General features: G+C 35.5%; 1 protein-coding gene across 7 annotated transcripts in view; it reads right to left on the bottom strand.

The window, feature by feature from the left end:
- Positions 1-20,576, bottom strand: part of tgo (Aryl hydrocarbon receptor nuclear translocator homolog tgo) — a 133,759-nt gene that overhangs the window by 57,385 nt on the left and 55,798 nt on the right. For all 7 annotated transcript variants that reach the window (XM_088275467.1, XM_088275407.1, XM_088275541.1 and 4 more), the window contains one exon: positions 10,592-10,672. In XM_088275467.1, coding sequence (XP_088131593.1) covers positions 10,592-10,672 — 81 coding nt within the window. The remainder of the gene's footprint in view (positions 1-10,591; positions 10,673-20,576) is intronic.

The following is a 20,576-nucleotide window of genomic DNA, read 5'->3' as shown; positions in this document are numbered from 1 at the left end:
GTAAATAGCTTATGGTAAAAGAGCTATCTATGTAAATACATAGTGAATGGTGCACTGACATCAGTTACAGCAAAAAAACAGCTATAGCTTAACTGACAATACACAGTTGAGGCTTGGATCCAAAAATATGCCCAAAAAGGTTTAGCACCTCTGAACTAGGTTGAACAATCAAGGTAAAGAATTATAAGTGTCTACAATCGATTTTGTCCATAAATAAAGTTCATTTGGTGCACAGCTGATTAAGAAAAATCTTCCCATGGACGAAGCAGACAGAGTTGAAAGTGTGCAGTAAGGGTGGAAAGGGTCGTACCGTTATTTATGTTACCTGTCCCGCGAGGGAAGGGGAGAGGGAGGCAGTGGAGGGGGGAGGTCGTAAAAGTCCCAAAGTGAAAGATAGATCCGTCAAGTATATTGGGGACGACAGTTTCTGGGTTAGAAATAATTGCCGGCTGAAGAGTGCTCTGCTGCAGTCGGCACGGCCGGCTTTTATGGGCACAGGATGCAGACGCTATATTTAGTCGCTTTAGTGCCACGTGACGCCAGGACCAAGTTGCGACATAAATTACAAAGGATTAACAACAAAAACTACGTTTAATATGCCCCGTGTTGGTGCTATCACGAAACATCGCAACGGATTCCAGTTATATGAATGAATCATATTGTTTCAAAGGTTGCAAATGAAAATTTGAACAATGAATTAAATCAAAATATATACAAATCTTTATATGGTAAATAAAAACGTTAATGTAAAATTTATATGCCAGCTTGCGGGACTTAAGGGGCAAGCTAAGTGAAGAAGAGGAAAATTTAAGTTCGTCCAAGGAAAGGCTCCGAAGAAGGACCTAAAACTAGAGGACGAGGAGAGCTGACCATAACAGTCTACAAAGACGATAAGTTGAGATGTGGAGCATGGAAAAAGTAGGTAAATAAAAATGTAAATATTCGTTTGTTAAAAAATTTAAGTTATACGCCGCTTGATTTGAAATTTTGTTGTAGGCACTTATAATTGTTTAATAATTTATTAGACTATTTATTTTAATTACTTTGTAATTTCAATGTCGACAGCTAATTTTAGGCATTGACCGAATCATTCGAATATTATATATCATAGAGTCGTATAGATTACTCGAATAACTCGATTATTTATATTCAATTTATCCTATCGCTATTTTAAGATACATACAAATCATTTAATAAACTGCGACTATGCTCGCCGTAAAATAGTTATTTTTCAATATCTTGTTATATTGCATTACAGAGGGATAAGTGTTCCCAAGAATGAATCCTATCCTGCTATTATAAAGATTAAAAATGATTTCAACAAATAAATAATAAATGCGCCAGATTCGCTCGCGCTCTGGTGACCCCCGACCCTGACCCTCGTATCTCATGATATATGGATCATGAACAGCCGAGTAGAGCCCACCACTGTTCGATGCCTGCCATCCGCCTTGCGCCATCCGAGCCGCGATTTGCTCGGCTCTATGGGTAGATGCGAGATATCTAGATACGGGTTCAGCGCTCGGATGGACAGAGGAATCTGCTGTGCAGGATTCACCACTATCAGAAGCATACACAATAGCGTAATTACGTGTAATTATTAGGCTGATTAAAAAAATTAGCTCTCCTTAAATAAATCTTACAAAATTAATTCATTCGCAGCTTGATTATTTTTACAATTTTAGAATTAGCTTCACATATGGTGTTTGAAAATGATGCGGAATGCATCGAAACACGTGTCACAGTAGATTTTAAGAAATAGTGGTATTTACTAAGTAAAACATTAATTAATTTTTTTTTTGTAATTTTATTTCCGTTCGATGACCTTCTGTATCCGCGCCACGAGCTTTTTGATTTTAAGATTCCTCTCCCATAAAATGGCATTTGCGCGAAACTCATCCCAGCAAAGCAACCTAGGAGATATTTACATTGTTATTATATAGAATGAATTTTGCTACGTATAAAATTATGAGTAAGTATATATTCTTAATAGTAACATTTAAGTTCTTAAAAATATATTTTAAGAACTAAAAGTAAGCTGATAAAAAAAATGACAGCAATCCTTGTTTAGTACGTACATACAGGTCCTTGTTGAACTGTTCAGAAGGATTACGTTAAATGTTCCTTGGAAAGTGCTCGACATCTTAAGAGTTCTATAAAAAATAATAGAAAATTTACGTAAAATACTCGATATTTGGATTATATACATTGGAGCTTGAATTAAAATTATTCAAAATTAAAAAAAATCTTTAAAAAAAAAAATTGTTTACATTATTCTTGATCATTTATACGGTATGTTATAATATAATTAAATGTTATGTTTTGAATATTGAAAGCATTAACTTTGTGGATCATATTGCTATATTATTTTGAGAAATAAAAGTCTTTTTAAAAAGACTTTTATTTCTCAAAATAATATATGAATTAAATGAAATTATTAAATGTTTTAAAAAATCTTTGCGTTTACATTATAACATACCGTATGATTAATAATTTATACGGTATGTTTTAATAGAATTCAAATATAACACGATAAAACGTAGGTTAAGTCGCAGCCGTTCAATCGCCAAAGTACGGGGTAAATGATAATACATTTGGATTAGAAGATTGCCTTTAAACGGGTAGCGAGTTTTCCGAGATAACCGCATTAGGTAAAGGAAACAATCAACGTGACTCGGCGCCGGCAATGTAATCGTGCATGGAAAAATCTAAGTAAACATTACGCGACCTGTCCCTCGTCCGACCCCAGAGTAAGGGTGTTCCCGCCGCTAACCCTCGCCCGAATGCGAGAAGGCGAAGCGTAGGGGGAATGACATCGTATTTTTATACACTTAAATAACCTATTAAGTGTTAGATAAAGTTCGAGAGAAAATCTCGATGCTATTATTAGAGGTTGCCAGGGTGCACCGTGGGGTATTTACATATCGCGGGTGCACTGGCAAAAAAACGTTTACTCGAAAACATGCTGTTTTGACTTAATTCAGACTAAAAGCTTTAAATAACAGGGATTTTAGAGTTGACGATTTTTGCCAGTATACCCAAAATCGATTCCCAGGGGGAGTCAATTAAATATTAGTGATTTTTTCACTGTAATATTTATTGAATATAACATAACCCTGGACTGGTACCTGAAGCGGAGGGCTGATCACCTTTGCTTCATGTGTTAATGATCAAGATAACACTGCGTTTACATGATGCGGTGCCCTATGCACCATAGGGTGCGGATAAGGGTTTTGAATACCCGAGATATATAACTTAGCAAGAAACAATGAGTTAAATAGTAAATCTTCTGCACCGTCTAAGCCCTCATTACTGAGGGTTGTGACTCTCGCCGAAGCAATGACTCTTCTCCAGTTATCCCTTGACTGCGCTTCACGTAGAGTCCCAACCACCGAGGTGCCTGCTGCTGTCTTAACTTGATCAGTCCATCGTGTGGGGATCTTTCCTATCCCTCTCTTCCCCTCCAGGCTACCGATCACAGCCAGTCGTTCCAGGCTATCCTCGTTGCCACGCGGAACGTGTCCAAAGAACTGAAGAATCCACCAAATTTAGTGGGCTGGTCTCGAGCTGGTAATATCACTTTCCACAACAGTTGTAGCCGATCGAAGCGTGAGACGTCTATCAACCAATTCGTCTGAAATGCACAGCTCATACTCTGGAGCCATATTCTGTATCGATTTATACATACGTAGACAGAATTTTGTACACCAGTGCAGTTCGCGAAGGGCATGCGTGGCGAAAAATGGATAACCGTACTGGTCTTAAAAAAATCTCGTTCTATTTTTCTACGTTTTCTTTTTAAAAAAGCTATTTAACAATTAATCATGCTTAGCAAATTAATTAATTTAGACGATAAGGTGCCCACAACAAAGTAAAGATAAGAATATATATTAATACATAAAACGAGTTTACACAAAACCTCGCGCAAAGTGGTCTATTATTACACTTATGAAACCATATTTGAATATCAAGTACATCACTCGTTCCTTCATATCTTTTAATTAAATCGAGAAAGCTTCGCGCACACACAGGAGAAGATATCGTACGGAGTATGGGAATCTTCATACAAACATGAAAAGTAGCGAGGCCTCGCAGACTCTATCTCTCTGTGGGATCTTGTAAGAAGGGAGAGGAAAAATGGTAACAAAATATACTTGTAAGGCTTTGTTTCCTTTGAAGATTAAGGCATTAACATAACTAACAAATGTAAACACATATTTTAGCAAATTTATGGAATGTGGCGAATAACAATATAATTAATGTATTTTCAAAAATATTCAATGTAAAACAGTTTTGTTTATCTACTAACTAAATGCATTTTTACAAACAAAAGACTTCACGTTATGTTTTACTTTGAGGTCAAAATAGTAAGCAGAAGCGAAAAAAGATGAAAATGGTGAAATAATATTTGAGAAAAAAACTGATAGTAAAAAAAATCTTTTACTTAAATATTTACATTATGAATTTAACTGTCGGCAAGTAAATTTTTAATATTTCACTAAAAAAGACAATACATAAAACTTGAAGAAATTATAAAATGATTTAAAAAATGCTTGTCAATGTTTATTGAATAAAATTATTACCACTGCATTCCGAAAGTAACATGAAGGTAAAAGATAAAAATTCCACGAAATTAAAACTTCATCATTTAATATTCAGTTTAAATATACAAATTGTCAGTAGTACACGACAAATAAGGGGGGTGAATCTACCCGGTGAATCACGAAGAGGTTAATATTTCTAGCTAAGGAGCACGCTTCTGTTACCTAACAATAAAATGCTAAAACTTAGATCCAGTTATCTCACCACTGCTAAACTCAACCGGCGGATAGTCTTATGGAAATTGTGCAGTAATACCGCCGGTCGGCGGTCAACCGAACAATGAACAAACGGCCCTCGGATCTAGATGTCTGGGACGTTACTCGGGGGTTTAATTGCCAGCGGTACGAGATTGGCAATCAGGTAAAGTGGAACTATACCGTCGTTTTGTAAGAGGCAAAACAAAGGGCAATGTGGAATCAATCTATCCATCTTGATAATATAAATTAATAGATCGTATTTAAGATCGCCCGTCCGCTTTTAAAAAAGATCGGAATTTGAATACCGGGCACACAGAATCTCACATAATCCGGATGCGGTCTCGAATCAAAGGATTGGTAATCATGGACATGAAGTAATAATAAGATACGAGCATGTAATTACTGAGATTATCTACAAAATCTACTCTTATTCAGCTTGTACGCGCTGTAGGTCTACAATAATAAAAATACCATTATGTTATCATTTCTGAATTGAGCGGAGTTAATGCATTGCCTAATGGGACAAAATGTATCGTACATATGAGCATAACTGCTAGATTTATTTTTTATCTATTTTTTTTATTGTTATATACTTATGTGTTTTTTTAAGAGGTTTAGTTTTTAAACCAGCAACATTGTTTCCATAGACTGTCAATTTGACAGTTGATTTGTAGTCGGTACGTTTTGCCATTTCACCATGAATAGACTGAATGACCATTATGCGCGTCGTAGGTTCCATGAATGGGCCGAAAATAATATTCAGCTTAATCCTCTTTTTCAACGCAAAATTTTGTTCACCGATGACGCACATTTTTGGTTAAATGGCAAAGTCAATGAGCAGCCTTTGCAGAAGCAGAAGCCTTTGTCAAGACGCCCTTACATCCATTAAAAGTCACTCGTTTGGTTTGCTTTATGGGCAGGTGGAATCATTGGCCAATTTTTTAAAAGACGACGCCGGCCAGAATGTTACAATGTTCAATGGAGAACGTTACAGAACCATGATTACTGACTTCTTCGTACCTCAGTTGAATGGCATTGATGTGACAGAGCTGTGGTCACAACGAGATGGCGCAAAATGGCACTCGGCGGGTGCCACCATTAATTTATTGCGGGAAATTCGAAATTGTATACCTCTAAAAAAAATCATCCTATATATAATGTCTATAAACATAAGAGTAAAATCAGTAAATATTCCTTTTTCAGTTTTATTAAAAATAAAGTCAAGCCAGATAAAACGTAACTCACAAAAGCAATCCAAGTTTGGAAATACCTTGATTAGTGTAATAAAATAATATTATGCTAATATTTTTATACGACCACATATGTATATTTATGTGTTTGTCGTTTGAATAATAATTTCAACAAATTGGTCACGTAGCCATATTAATAAAATAAAGATTAATTTTCCTGTCCCCAATATGCTCGTATTTAGTCGGTACATAATATCAATATTAATACATAATTACATATTAAAACATATATATGACACCTAAACGATTAAAAAATAATAATGATAATATTATGAGACTAACTCCTGAAGAGAGCGCCGGCGTATTATAAACAAGCATTTTTTCAAATAATTTCGATAATAATTTTCATCGAGAAATCCACTCGACGAAATTCATAAATATTTTCCGAGAATAATAATCCGTTTGATCTGAAATATTGAATACGATTATTGCGGAGCAAAATAGAAAATCCATTCCATTTAAAAGACGGGCTTACAAAATAAATAGCCGAAGTGTTTCTAATCAGCGCGACACTCCAGGAATCGGAAAAGGACTTTTGCTGGATTCAACTGAATGCCAAAAGGATTCAGTTCGTCAAATTGAAATTAATGGAAAACACCAGGAAGAAAATGTATTACTCAGAAAATACTCCAAAGAAAATACGAAGGATTTGTTTTTTTAAAAAAGGTTAATTGAATATTTATTGAAAACAAAACGTAAATTTACAATATTTTAAGTGTATCCACATTTTGGTTCACAAATTTTAAATTTGCTACATTATCCTTGACATATCCTTCATCAATTACGTTGAGATATCAATAATTTATTGTTCGTATCTTAACATAGTTGATGAAATATATTGAAGTCTAGGTATTTACATGGATTACGAACTGTCATTGACTAGTGATGACTTTATAGACTGTGTAACATTCACCATTCAACCCATGACAAACAACTACATTATTCAAATTTTCGAGTTGTATTATTACATATTACTCAAGTTGTGTTGTATTAATGCTTTAATTGAAAACATCTACTGCATGACAACTATGGTTGAAATTAGTATGTTTTTTTAGTAGGAGAAAATCTTAATGAAATGGATGTAAGTTTTTCACTAATTATTGCAAATACTAGCAGACGCCTGAAAATATCATTTTCAGCATATATTTTAGATCAGAGTTTCGTTTTGTTCAAGTCATGTTTTTCAAGACTTCCATTCTTATTCATGTTGAGATATCAATACAAAAAAATGTATATAAAAACTTAGACTATTCCGAATATTTTCAACCTATTTATGAAATAAATGGGATAATTCCACCATATAAAGTATTCACGATGATTCGACAAACACAGCCACTAACATTTTAGAGAAAAATATTATTTCTTCCCGGAACATAAACGCTTCGTTGGTGCGTGTTATTTCGTTTTGTTTATTCAAATTTTATGGAAAACCACTGCGGCTGTAAAGGAAGCCGTGAAAAGTGCCATCAAAGCGGGAGATGGGCGATGGGATGTGATATTAGGAGTAAGGGGGACGGATATATTACTGCAGACTTTACAACTAAAACATTATGGCTCATTCAGAGTCACTTGGGAGGATGAAAGTATCCGCTAAAGAGTCAAAGACATGTACAGTACCAAGGGTATAAACCGTATCAAATACACACATTTCAAAAAATCATACGAAAATATTCGATGAAATTGATGTAAGAAATCGAAGCGCGGACGATTTTTTGAAATCGGTTTATAATAATTAATCAATATTAATATTTGATTTTAATTCAAAAATGAATATTTTAACAAGAAAACTAATTCAATACATACATCTTTTACCATGAAAACAAGCATGTATGAAACAAACTTAACAGACAACACAACAATGGAAAACCATAGGGATATAGCGTTAAATTTTCCAATTCGCTACAATAATTATCAAATCGTTGAAATCACTTAGTCGCACAAAGGCAAAACCCACAACATGAACAATCGTAAGATTTTTTCGATTACTAGGTATGTAATGTATGCCTTTAACACATCTTACCCAGTTTTGCATTCATACATGAAATAAAATTAATAAACCTTTCTTATTCGGAAGATATTTTGGAAAAATCATCACAACAGCTTATCTGTCCTTAGACTTTACTTAAAAAAAAAGAAAAATTTATATTGATGTATCCAAATCAAAAGCAGAAGGGGTAAAGTTTCAGTGTGCAAAACACACAAAAAAAATTTTTTTTTTAAATCTTCGGTAAATGATTTTGTAGCTTGGGTCTTTGTCGCATCAAATTGTCTATTTTTCTATCCTATCTTTAAAAAATATAATCAAAATCGAGTTGATTTAAAATATTATTGTGTTTCAGAATTGTCCCGACAATGAAATATTTTACGACTACCAGACTTTGTGTTTAGTTTCGCGTCGAATAATGTCCGACGTGGACTGCGCTGTCATATTCCCTATTACGATCCAGAACGAGCTTTTTCATTTCACCGGTAAAAACTTTTATCCCAACAATAAACACAATATTAAACCGTACGTGCTTCGTTACTTCGCACTGACAACTTCTGGCACATCTTCAAAATGGGAGTGCTCGCCGTTTACTTACCCACATTGTCCTAAATTAAATTATGAATAATCAGCAAGAGTGGGTGCAGAGGAATTTTCTATGAATGACCACTTTCATTACTGATCTCCAAAGTCACGAGTTTTTCAAACTTTTTGCGATCTTAATATGCGACGAAAATACAACCAACTTAAAATTGAGACGGGCCATTAAACGGGGACATTGGAAATAAGTAAAAAAAATTATAAAAGTCTTATGAAAGCTCTATAATTCAATCGAAGGACGGTTATAGGAAAATGAAAAATAACCACATTGGTTTACTACCATAACTAACTAACCATCACGGTGCTTCCCGCACGTAGGGGTAGGCACAGAACCGAACGCCACACTAATTTGCCTTTGCAAACAGTCTTCGCCTCTTCCACATTCATGCATCTCCTAATACATACGCGCCGATTATTTTGACTCCTGACCCGACCACTTTCAAGCATTTGAAATACTTGATCATACCAAGTTTTCCTCGGTGTCCCTCTGCTTCCATTACCAACCACATTCGCCTCATACATTTGTTTTCAATCTGTGTCAATTTTTATATTGATCTCTAACCTAATTTATCTACATGCGCCACTTTAAAAAAATTAAAAAATAATGTTTTCCTTTAATTATTTCGTCATTTCACAAGCAAGGCAAAGGATAACTTGCATATACATAATAAAAACTCGAGCTTTTCGATATTTACGCAACAAACGGGTCCGTAATCCAGATATGATTTGACTGTAATAAATAGGGAAATAACGATTATCTCTGTACTGTTTTAAATGGGAAGTAAACGTAAAACGCTTTGATATTGTATACACGGATAACTCGAGCATTTAAGGCGGGCAGGTACGTCGGATATAAAGAAAACTTATACAATCCCCAAACTTATGCAGATCACTCATTAAAACTTTATCGCTCATAAAGCAAACATTCTAATGCTCGCATTACAAGGCAAATAACAAAGTTGACAAAGAGTCCGCGAAGTTCCAAGTTACAAGGCTGCGTCGAGTCTACCACGCCCACTGGAACATTTAGAGTAGCGCCTCGCGAGAGTCCCGGCGCGCGGTGCGTTCAGCCCGCCGGGGCGGGGAAGTAACCAACTTTATTAGCCGGCTTAGAGTTAACGACTCGGGCTAAGCCTTAAAGTCACCGCCAAAAGACAACGACGCTAGAAAAAATTCCGCAGGGAGATGAGACAAAGGGAGAAATACAGAGAATTAGTCTCATAAACTTAATTCGAAAACAGTGGATTATTTTATTCTCTCAATTATATTCTACCATTTGTTGTTGATACGATTCCAGCGATCGAGCGAATGATTAAAGGAATATATATTACATATAAATCCTGAAAAAATATATACAAAAAAATACTATTATACCATTTATTATATAACATTAAACCATGAGTGTAAGTCCCTCTCCAAGCACAAGAGCTCAGTCTCTTTTTTGGAGAGGCACAGCTAATCTAAATACAAAAGTTTTCCATATGTATAAATGTTTTAAATGTATTATGTTATACTTTAAAATGTAAATATATTAAATAAACAAAAATAAAAAAAATATTTTTATAACTAACTAACTAACTCAACATCACGCCGCTTCTCCGCAGGGGTAGGCAGAGAGAATAGAACGCCACACCACTCTTTCCTTGAAAACGTTCTTCGCCTCTTCCACGTTCATGCATCTCCTCATACATACCCGCCAATTATTACGACTCCTAACCTGACCATTTTCAAGTATTTGGCTACCTGATCTGCCATGTTTTTCTCGTTTTTCCTTTGCTCCTTTTCCCAATTACATTCGCCTCATAAATTTGTTTTACCGTTATTTCCTCACTCATTCGTTCCACATGTCCAAACCATCTCAACACACCTTTCTTTCTTAAAGGATTATTGGATATTAATTACAAATTCGGCAGAGACATTTGGTGGGTTTCGTGCATTAGAAAGAAATATATTATTACCTTGCAAAACGTTCCTTATCTTGTATATTATCGTCGTCCATCCTCGTATATTTGCTCCCACTCGGGTCGTCCTCATCGGATCTGAAAATAATAAAGAAATAATATATTAAACAAAAGCAACTCACAGAATGCCACCAGTTACATTTAAAAAATACATAGACTAGCTACACTCAGCCTTGCGTTGCAGTGACTCAGTCTAGTGAAATGGGAAAGAAAGAAACGAGAAAGCACAGATTTCTAATACATACTAAAAACAAACGGACTTTTTTATTCATACTCGTATATATCGATAAAAACACGCGTATTCATATACAACGTTGTACCAAAATTTCAAACCAATCAGTGAATAACTTTAGGAGACAACATTTTGAGTGTGTACAAATACTTGTTCAGAAATCTGGATTATCTCCAATTATAGGAGTTAATTTTCATATTCAGTTTTTTCAGGATTTGGACCTCACATACTGATATAAGAGTTTCTGCTCAGTAAAAAGGTTCTTTTCATCTCATTAATAGATGTCTCTAGTCTTCAACAACAATGTTTCTGAATTGGTTCATATATATAGAACTTCCAAGAATTTGAGTAGTGTGGTTGTCAATAATGGGTGGAATTGGTGAATGTTACAGGTGTGTAACGTGATCACTTAAACCAGCCCATAACGGTCGTCAGCCTCGTAAATGCCCAGACTTCCATATTTTTCTTCATCTTTGGTGAGATGTCAAAAAATAATATGAACTTTAGGAGATATTATAGGATATTGAACAAACGAACATTCACATTTTACAATTAAAATGTAATTTTGTTTTAAAATCACTATAAATAGTGATTACTATACGTTAGTGAGTTAAATTTTAATTATAAAATGGAAAATCACAAAGTTAGTGCTTCAATATAAAATATATTTTCATTTTAATTTATGTGGTTTAATAAAGTGACAAATGCCAACAGCAAACGATGCAGTCAGACTAAATTTTACGAGCGTGCAATAATGAAGTTGAAAATCTCGGCAATGAAATATAATTAGTATAGTTATTGTTGACGAATTTATCGCTTTATCCGTTTCGCTCCGCGTGAGTATTACTTTCGAGTCGTGTCTCATAGAAAAGCCATAGGGTAGTTTCAAAACCAAAATACATAATGAATTACACAAGTTTCAAGTACAATATAATAGGATCGTAAAGTTTGCAGAACTCGACGTACTGTTTGCTGAGCAATTATTAATGCGGCAATAAAATTGCATACAGAGCGGAAAAACGATAAATAATAGCCTTCGTAACCCTTCGGAGCGTGTTCACGTCTGTCTCGTGTAGCGACTGAATTCAGCAGCCAACGGCGGCCATGTTATGGACACAACAAAATAGCGGTGATAACAGCCACGCTAGTCAAAGGTGACACAGACAATTATAACACGATGCGGTTACTCGATACCGGACCCATAATTACGATCCTTCATGTCGCAATAAAAAAATGATAACACAAACGCACTATCCTTTATCAAATGCAGCATTAATAAACCATTTGCATATTACTATTTTTTTTAAAGTGTAAGGGATGCATAAGTTATTCTGTATCATTGATATTTATAAGAAAGTTAAGTTAACGAACGAGACTTAATGAATATTCCTATACCTTCTCTGATAGCTTTTAGGAAACGTCTAAATATGGGGACTGACCGGAGTCATTTCGTCGTAACGTAACACGTTACGATGCGAGCATTCGTATAGTCAGTACAGCGTTCCGAGTGCTCCATCCGAAGTCGGATGCTCGCCGCGAATGTTACGTTACGACGAAATTTGGAGGTCAGTCCCACCTTAAGACGTTACTATCTATCATTAGAATCCTAACTGTCCATCAAATCTCATTCCTTAGTTTTTCCTCTTCCTCCTCCTCTAAACTTCCTTCTTCCTTTGCCTTTCTTATTATCACCAATTTGTAATTATCAAAAAATATTAAATATAAAGAAGTTGCTCCATTAATACAGTAGTAAATTTTAATTTATGCTTTTTTCTTCTCATTTATACTCTATGTTCAAGCATAACCTTGACTAATATAACTAGTCTGTTTAAGGTTGGTTGGAATATATTTCTTCTTAGAAATAAGACCGCCAATGTACTTTTTTCTGTATATGAAGTTAAAATAAATAAATAAAAATATTATCCACAAAAATAATTAATTAAAGAAAAATACATTATTAATGTTGGTGTAAAAAGAAAATAAGGATGATTTATAATGATTCAAAGTTATCTCGAAGATACCGACGAAGTAATGAATAGTTTATAGGAAACAATCTTTCAATTTCAGCTGTTTACATTTATGTCAAGTAACTCCGCTGAAGCTTTTCCAAAGCTCCACTCGAGTAAATCGCTCTTCTACCAGCGATAGCTCTCCGACAGGGGTGGATTTAAAATATGTGTTAATATTCATCAATCATTCGAATACAGAGCTAATTTAAATATCATTTTAAAAAATAGGAGAACAATCAAAATAATATTATTTCTTCATAATAATGAAATAAAACCGTATATATTTTATATAATTGAATAAAATTGAATAATTTACACTTGATTTTTATATACATAATGAATTCCAGTGGATGGATTTCTTTCATCATCATAAAGATATACTTTAAAAGGGTGCCTTGCTGATATTTTTTTAAGGCTTCTTTTTAAATCAACCACACGAAATTTATAAAATTTTAGAATTATATAATATTTGTTAATCCCCCCAACGAATTCCATTTTCACGATATTACCATTTTCACCAGTAATAAAAATTTAGGAATGCTACAAATCAATATAAATTAAAAAAACAAAACAAAAAAAAATACGTACTATCACTTAAGATAAACAAAAATCAATCATTTTATAATCTTCCGACTATTATTCTCAGGTAAATGAAACAATAACAGATTTATTGGAATATATTTATATTCACAAATGTGACTGATAATGGTTACTTACAATTTTAGATAAAAAAATATAAAGACATATTCACTACTCAATTATAATAAAAATTAGTTTATTTTACAAACATTGTCATAACTGCAGCCTATTGTTTGATTGAAAACATTTTCACTGCACTTATGAATAAAATTGTGGATCGTTATCGATAAATTATTTGCGAAATTGCTAATTTTTAATAAGAAATTTATTTATATCATTCAAAAATGAATGGTTTCATCGCGTGATATCTAAGTGTCTCGGAGCGTCCAGTGCCACCTACCGGGGCTGCTCCACCACTCCGCCCCTGAGCTGGCGGCCCCGAGCATACATCACAGTCACACCGGGAGGCAGGTGCGATGAACAAGGCGAAAATATTGCACGAGGCGGGAAAATCGAGCACAGTTCCTCAGCAAGTAGAGGTAGGTAAGACCTAGGTAAGTAGTACTATATTGCCAAGTGTATGGTACCTAGGTGGATAGTGGATAGTGGGTAGTACAGATTACGTGCCGTCCGCTAGTGCCTGGATTCCCGCCAAAACACAGGCCACTCAGTTTTTCTCTATAGCAAGTATTCTATAGTGAAAATTTCGGAATATTGAACTACAAAGATGTTCCGAAGTTTTTTACTCCTATCGTTGTGGCATTTAAAATATCCCTTTTAAACCATTCATGATACACATTTTTTGTCCACCTTCGTGGTGTAATGGTAAGCGTGCTTAGCTACCGTGCTAGAGGTCCCGGGTTCGATTTCCAGGGGGGGAGGGTGGAAATGAATATTAGTGATTTTACACCCTAATATTTATTTAATTAGACTGCAGCGCAGGAGTTATCACCTTGCCTTAATGTAAGTAACGATCAAGATAACCCTGCCTCAATACGATGCAGGTGCCTAAGGTTAGAATATACATATATTCTACCTACAACTTGAGGATGAGGAGAGCTCGGCTGTCCAAACTTAAAACGCAGTAAATAACATGTTTTTCGCATTTTTGGACTAAGTAGAATCTACTTAGTCCAAAAATGCAAAAAATCATTTTTCAAAAAAATGTCCCTCTCTGTGTTTTGATTTTGGACAGCCGAGCTGATCTGAATAGTCTACAAAGACGATAAGTTGATTAAAAATAAAAATAGTAATTATGAACAAAAAATGCAATGAAGTATCATTGACAGATTCTCTGATGATCAACGGTACAATAAAATTTCTTAGAGCAACATAATAAACCAGTAGGGACATAAAATATTGAATAATTATTTTTGCAACAAGATATTACAAAGGTTACAGTGACAGTTTATCTAAAGTGTGACTTGCATAGGAAAGTAGGTTATCTTGAAAATCTTCCGAGAACTGGTATATAAATTGAAGCAAACAGTTTGCACACATCAGACAGAGGCATAAATAACTTTTACTCTAAATATGTCCGGGAATTACAAATGTGCGATGCGCACTGCATCGCGGAGCAACACGGTGACAGTGGCAGAAACAGAAACACAAACACACACAGAGGAAGAAAATTAATTTGGTCTCTCGCAGTCGCTACACAGGGACCTTATTCCTCGGAACTGGCGCATTATGCAGACAGCGAATGAGAAATTGGAATGTAATGGAATATGCAAATTCGCGCTGGTTTCCAAAACGGAAAGGAACGGATGTGTTGGGCTATTGCTCGTTACTCGCGGGGGGAGGCCGAGCGGTGAGTAGCATTCTGCGAGTCGATGGGAAATTCCAATCAACTGGAAAATGCCGTGCCATTCATATCACGATTGTTTCTTTAAAAATCGCCATAAGCCGGGAATAAAGTGCCTTGAATTAAGAGACGTGGCGAATAAAAGCGGAGCTTCGAGATCCACAAACTTTTCATTAGAATTGATCATTTGGGTGCCTTAAAATAATATAACAATTAATACAGGTTTTCCGTTTCAAATTGGAAGTTTAACAAAAAAGTTGGACGTTTTACAAAACAAATTGGACGTTGTATTGTAGGTATTTTATAAAAGTTTGATATTTTTATATATTTTCATATTGGTAGTACGTATACCGTCAGTGTGAACACCTGCCCACATATTTTATTATTAAGACTAGCAAGTGTATCAGTCGTCAAGCTGGCAACTCTGCGCGGCGCGCTGTCATAGTCTGTGCTCGCGATGTGTAGTGAATTTTTCAGACAAGATTTTCAATACTACTTTTAATCATAAGTACTACTATTCATATATTTTTTATGTAACTCTTTTATAAAATACAATATAACGTTCGATTTGTTAGGCGTCCAATTTGGCTTGTAAACCGTCCAAATTAAAGTGATAAACTTGTAAAATAACTACACTTAGAATTGAAACAATAATCTCTCGTAAAAGTTTAGTTAACCGATTATCGTTTAGCACAGTATCGTTCTGGTCGGATATTTCCTGAAACAGCCATAGTCATGATGAGTGGTCAGACTTGGCGGCGACTCAAAAGAACTTTGCCGTCACTCTGGACGATCGTTTACGAAAGAGGACTTACATTTTCCGCGATGCTATTAAAAAATAAAGGAAGAATTAAAACGTTTCGACAAACGGCCAGCTTGGAAAACATAGATAGGTCTATTCATCAACCGTACAAAATTCACATCAATCAGTGCGACACCGACTATTCTAACTAAAAGCTCAACACAAATAGTTGTTCGATACAACGTGACACAGAGCACACATAAAAAAGCGTCAGTTTTATAAAAAAAAGTAGAATAAGACTTAATGCCAGAATTCTGCTTTACACAAATCCAGGGATATCTTGTAATATGCATTAAAAATCATTTTTAAGACTGATAGAGAGGCTTTTAGAGATTTGTTAAGAACAATTATATACGTAAATATTATATTAAGAGGATACAACACAACACAAAATTCAATCACCGGCCGACCGCCGTAGTGGTAACAAGTCTTTCACGCCCATTTTTTTTTTTAAAGAATGTAAATTGATTTTTTTTATGTTGGAATATATAAAGAAAAAACATTTTTATATATATATTTTTTAAACTCATTCTCTTTTAATAAATCATTTAATTTATAAACCATATAATTTCGAAGAAAATTTTTTTTTCAATGCAATATCGGTGTTATAAGAAAAAAATCAATTACGTAAAATTTTACCTAGATTTAGAGAAAATTAACCAGCGACTGCCCCTAGGGTCCATATGGGCCAGAAATTTTTTACTGTAATTTCCAATTTTTTTTTCGGTTACGAATAAAAACATTGGAAATTAGAAATAACGAAATAAATGTAAACTGGTATAAAGCAGTATTGTCAGTGTTACAAAAGAAGTGTTGCCAGCCCAAAAATAATAAACTGTAGTCGAGCAATAATGAATAATAAAATACTTTACATTCGGGCCCATATGGACCCCGTGGGCATTGGAGGGGTTTAGATGGCCTGGACAGTTAGGAGTTAAGTTCCAACTTAACGAATACTGGGCCTTAAAAACTTATATAATTATATTTCTTTTATACACAAACGGATAGTAATAGTAATGAGAAATAATTGAAAAGTATAGGTTGATATTATGCAAATGAACCTCTTGAAAATGTGTCATACAGTTTGATATGTAACGATGTTAAGGTTAGAACGTCGCATTCCAAGTCGTCCTCTTGATAAACTCATTCTGGTCACAAGCGAGAGGCCCCCGATTCGGCATTCAGCGGCGCGTCTCCTCGCACGGACAGTTTACGAAACATTGGATAACAAATCAGGTATTAAATAATTCCAAACGAATCGGCGGCGATAGAAATCGTGAATTGTGGCCATCCAGGGCGGGCGGCTAGGCGGCTCCGATAAGACAAACAATAGAGAAAACGGCCATTTTACATTCGGCTCGGCGGGAAAACACTTGGCAGCTCACGCACGTCCGACTGCCGTCCACGCAATTACACGCAGAAATTTCTGTTAGCCTTAAATACTAAATGAATGGCCGCACTTTATTTAGGTAATGGAATCGAGTGCAGTTTAACCATACTAGGACAGAGAATGCATAACTCTAAAGGTACATGTTTACCCATAACTCTAAGGGCGTTTGTCCACTACGCGGGATTTCACCGTCCGGCAGTCCGGTTTTGAAAAATGAAAACGACTACGACAGTTTAGCGTGATCGAATTTACGCGCAACGTATTCACGCACCGATCAAGAGCTCCGATCCGAAGAAAGATGGACAAAAGCACAAGCCAATCGTCGTTTTAAAACGTTAACTGACGTGCCGGACGGTAAAATTACACGGGATTCTGGGTAGTGGACAAGCGCCCTAAGGGCTCTTGTGCAGTACATGGAATTTTACTGTCCGCCAGTCCGGTTTTTTTTCAAATAAAAGCGACAACGACAGTTTAGCGTGATCGAGTTCATACGCACCGATCTGGAAAAAGACGGACAAGTGCACAAGCCAATCATCCGTTTTTTCATGCTAACCGGACTGCCGGAAAGTAAAATTCCGTGTAGTGCACAAGCGCTCTAAATGTACATCTAAGGTAAGTACACATGCTACTAATGAGCATGCTCTCTAGCCTCTATGCACTTGCTCGAAATAAGCATTGTAGTTTTGAGTCTCCTCATAAATAAGCACGCACAAATCAAATACTTCGGCATACATGACATCTACTAGCAAGCTCCCTGTTGGCTCAGTGTAGTGAAAAATGGAAAACAATGAAGTCTTTCGTACAGAACTGAACAAAATCATTCTTTCGTTTGCAATGCAATGCGTCTAAAAACTAAAAACTTCTGTCATTAAGAAAGAAAAACAGAAAGAATAGGACGATATGAATTGTTTTAAAAATTGTTTTTAAAATTCTCTAGTTAATTAATTTTTGTTTTTATAATTTTCAGTCGAAGTTGGGCCAATATTGGTAATATGCATTATTTCTTGCAATAATGTTCGATGTAAGGGTGATCGCGTATTCCAGAGGCATTCATTGTGCCGATATAAAATTACGAATTCAAATATTTTTTCATCTCCCTTGATTGAAACTAGCATTCTCGTAATAAGCAAACCTGTTCACACATGCTCAAAACACCCCCGTTCCACCCGCGCTGCAAGTAGCGTGCCCGAAAATTTAACGGCTGTCGATTTTCGAGAATGCTCATTTTTAGTAAGGTACGAGGACACATGCTACTAAGTTGCACTTACTCAAATAAAGCAGGCTAATTTGCTCAAATACAGCATATGTATCTAGACCTCAAATCATTCTTCCTATGCTCGAAGGTGGCAGCGGTTTAATTCTAGGCGCATACATTATGACACTGGGAAAATGTGGCAAATTCTAAATAAATTAGTTGATATCTCGGACATTTGAGTAGAGGGGCTGAAATGATAGCCACGTGTGAATATTTCCCTATTCAACTCATCAGAAGCGCAAACTAGCGAAAGAGCCTTTACAGCATTCCAATTACGCAATATAAATGTGATCCGAATGGACAACACTTTGAGGTTTCAGCTACGGCTTCTGGTCATTACTGCGGTATCAGCATCGCTTGTGAATTGACAAAAAAATATTGGCTCATAGGAATTACGAGCAGGGTACCTAGCTATAAAATTTAACAAACCACAATCACAGGAAATTCGTAATAAAATTATTATTTTTACATACGCAATATTTTTTTTTAAAACTGAGATTTAACATCGAATTGAAATATAGCGATGGGCGAGATTTCAATCAAATTCTTGATAAATTGCTAGATTCGACCGCATATTTGGCTCTTTGGGATAAGTTACTACTAAGTTATGATCGTGGAGAATCAGTGAGCTTAAGAAAGTACTCGCAAACACACAATTCAGTAAGCGATCGGCAGTACGAGAAGCAAGACGTGTTACCGGATACTTTAGTTTAAAGGATATATTGGAGTTAAATTTTTTTTAGTATAGGTACGTATTGAAATTTTTTAATTTTTTTTTCTCTTTTCTTTTCGAAACAATATAGAGGGTCCGCCAAATAACTTTTTTTTTTTGAAAATGCTATAAAAAACATCGAGTGTAGCTTCGGCTGTGTGGCACGTAGCGCCGTCCTGTTGAAACCAAATGTTGCCAATATTCTCCTCTTCAATTTTTGTGAACAAAAATCCGTTCAACATGGCCCGATAACGATCGCCATTGACTGTAACGGCCACTCCTTGTTCATTTTCAAAGAAAAATGGCCCAATTATGCCTCTGGACCAAAATCCGCACCAAACAGTGACTCGTTTTGGGTGTACCGGCTTTTCAATGTATGCGTGCGGGTTTTCTGTGCCCCAAATACGACAATTTTGCTTGTTTACATACCCGCCAAGATCAAAATGAGCTTCATCCGAAAAGATGATTTTTTTGGCAAAATCGGCATCTTCTGTAAGTCGATCGCAGGCCCACTCAGCGAAGCGAAAACGCATTGGATGGTCAGTTGGCTTCAACTCCTGAACCAATTGGACTTTGTATGGCGTCATACCAAGGTCTTTATGCAAAATTCGTCTCAATGATGTCTCCGAAATGTTCAATTGTTGAGAACGACGGTGAATTGATGTTGATGGCGCTTCACGCACACTTTCTGCCACAACATCGATATTCTCGGGTGTACGCACTGTTTTTGGCTTTTCACGCTTTGGTTTATCGATGAGGATGCCAGTTTCTTTCACTTTTTTCACAAGATAACGAACATACGGAGCTGACGGTGCTTCTCTTCTTCCAAAAACCGTACGCAATTTTCGCACACATTCTGCAACATTACCATGATTTTCAAAGTAATGTCGCAATATTTCCCAGCGTTGTTCAAGCGTATACACAACCATATTCGCTCAGCGGAAGGATAAAACTAATTATCTGTCAAATCAGACATGAGCTAAGTGTTACCATTCACGAAATAAGCACTAGTTGAAAAAAAAAACTTTAGATGGCGGACCCTATATTTATTTATTTCAAACGAAAACTTATTTTTCAATTCATGAACGATGTATTAAGAAAAAAATCATTACCTACGTTACCATGTTACTAGGGTTTTAAGAAAATAAAATTGCGGGCTATCGAATATTCCTAACAAACTAACTAACCAACACACCGCT

Source organism: Brachycentrus maculatus, unplaced genomic scaffold (assembly GCF_059751285.1).
Source record: "Brachycentrus maculatus isolate JH-2025_06_01 unplaced genomic scaffold, ASM5975128v1 h1tg000004l, whole genome shotgun sequence".
Taxonomy (NCBI): Eukaryota; Metazoa; Arthropoda; class Insecta; order Trichoptera; family Brachycentridae; genus Brachycentrus; species Brachycentrus maculatus.
Note: the sequence above shows the minus strand (reverse complement) of the source record. Positions and strands in the feature narration are given on the sequence as shown.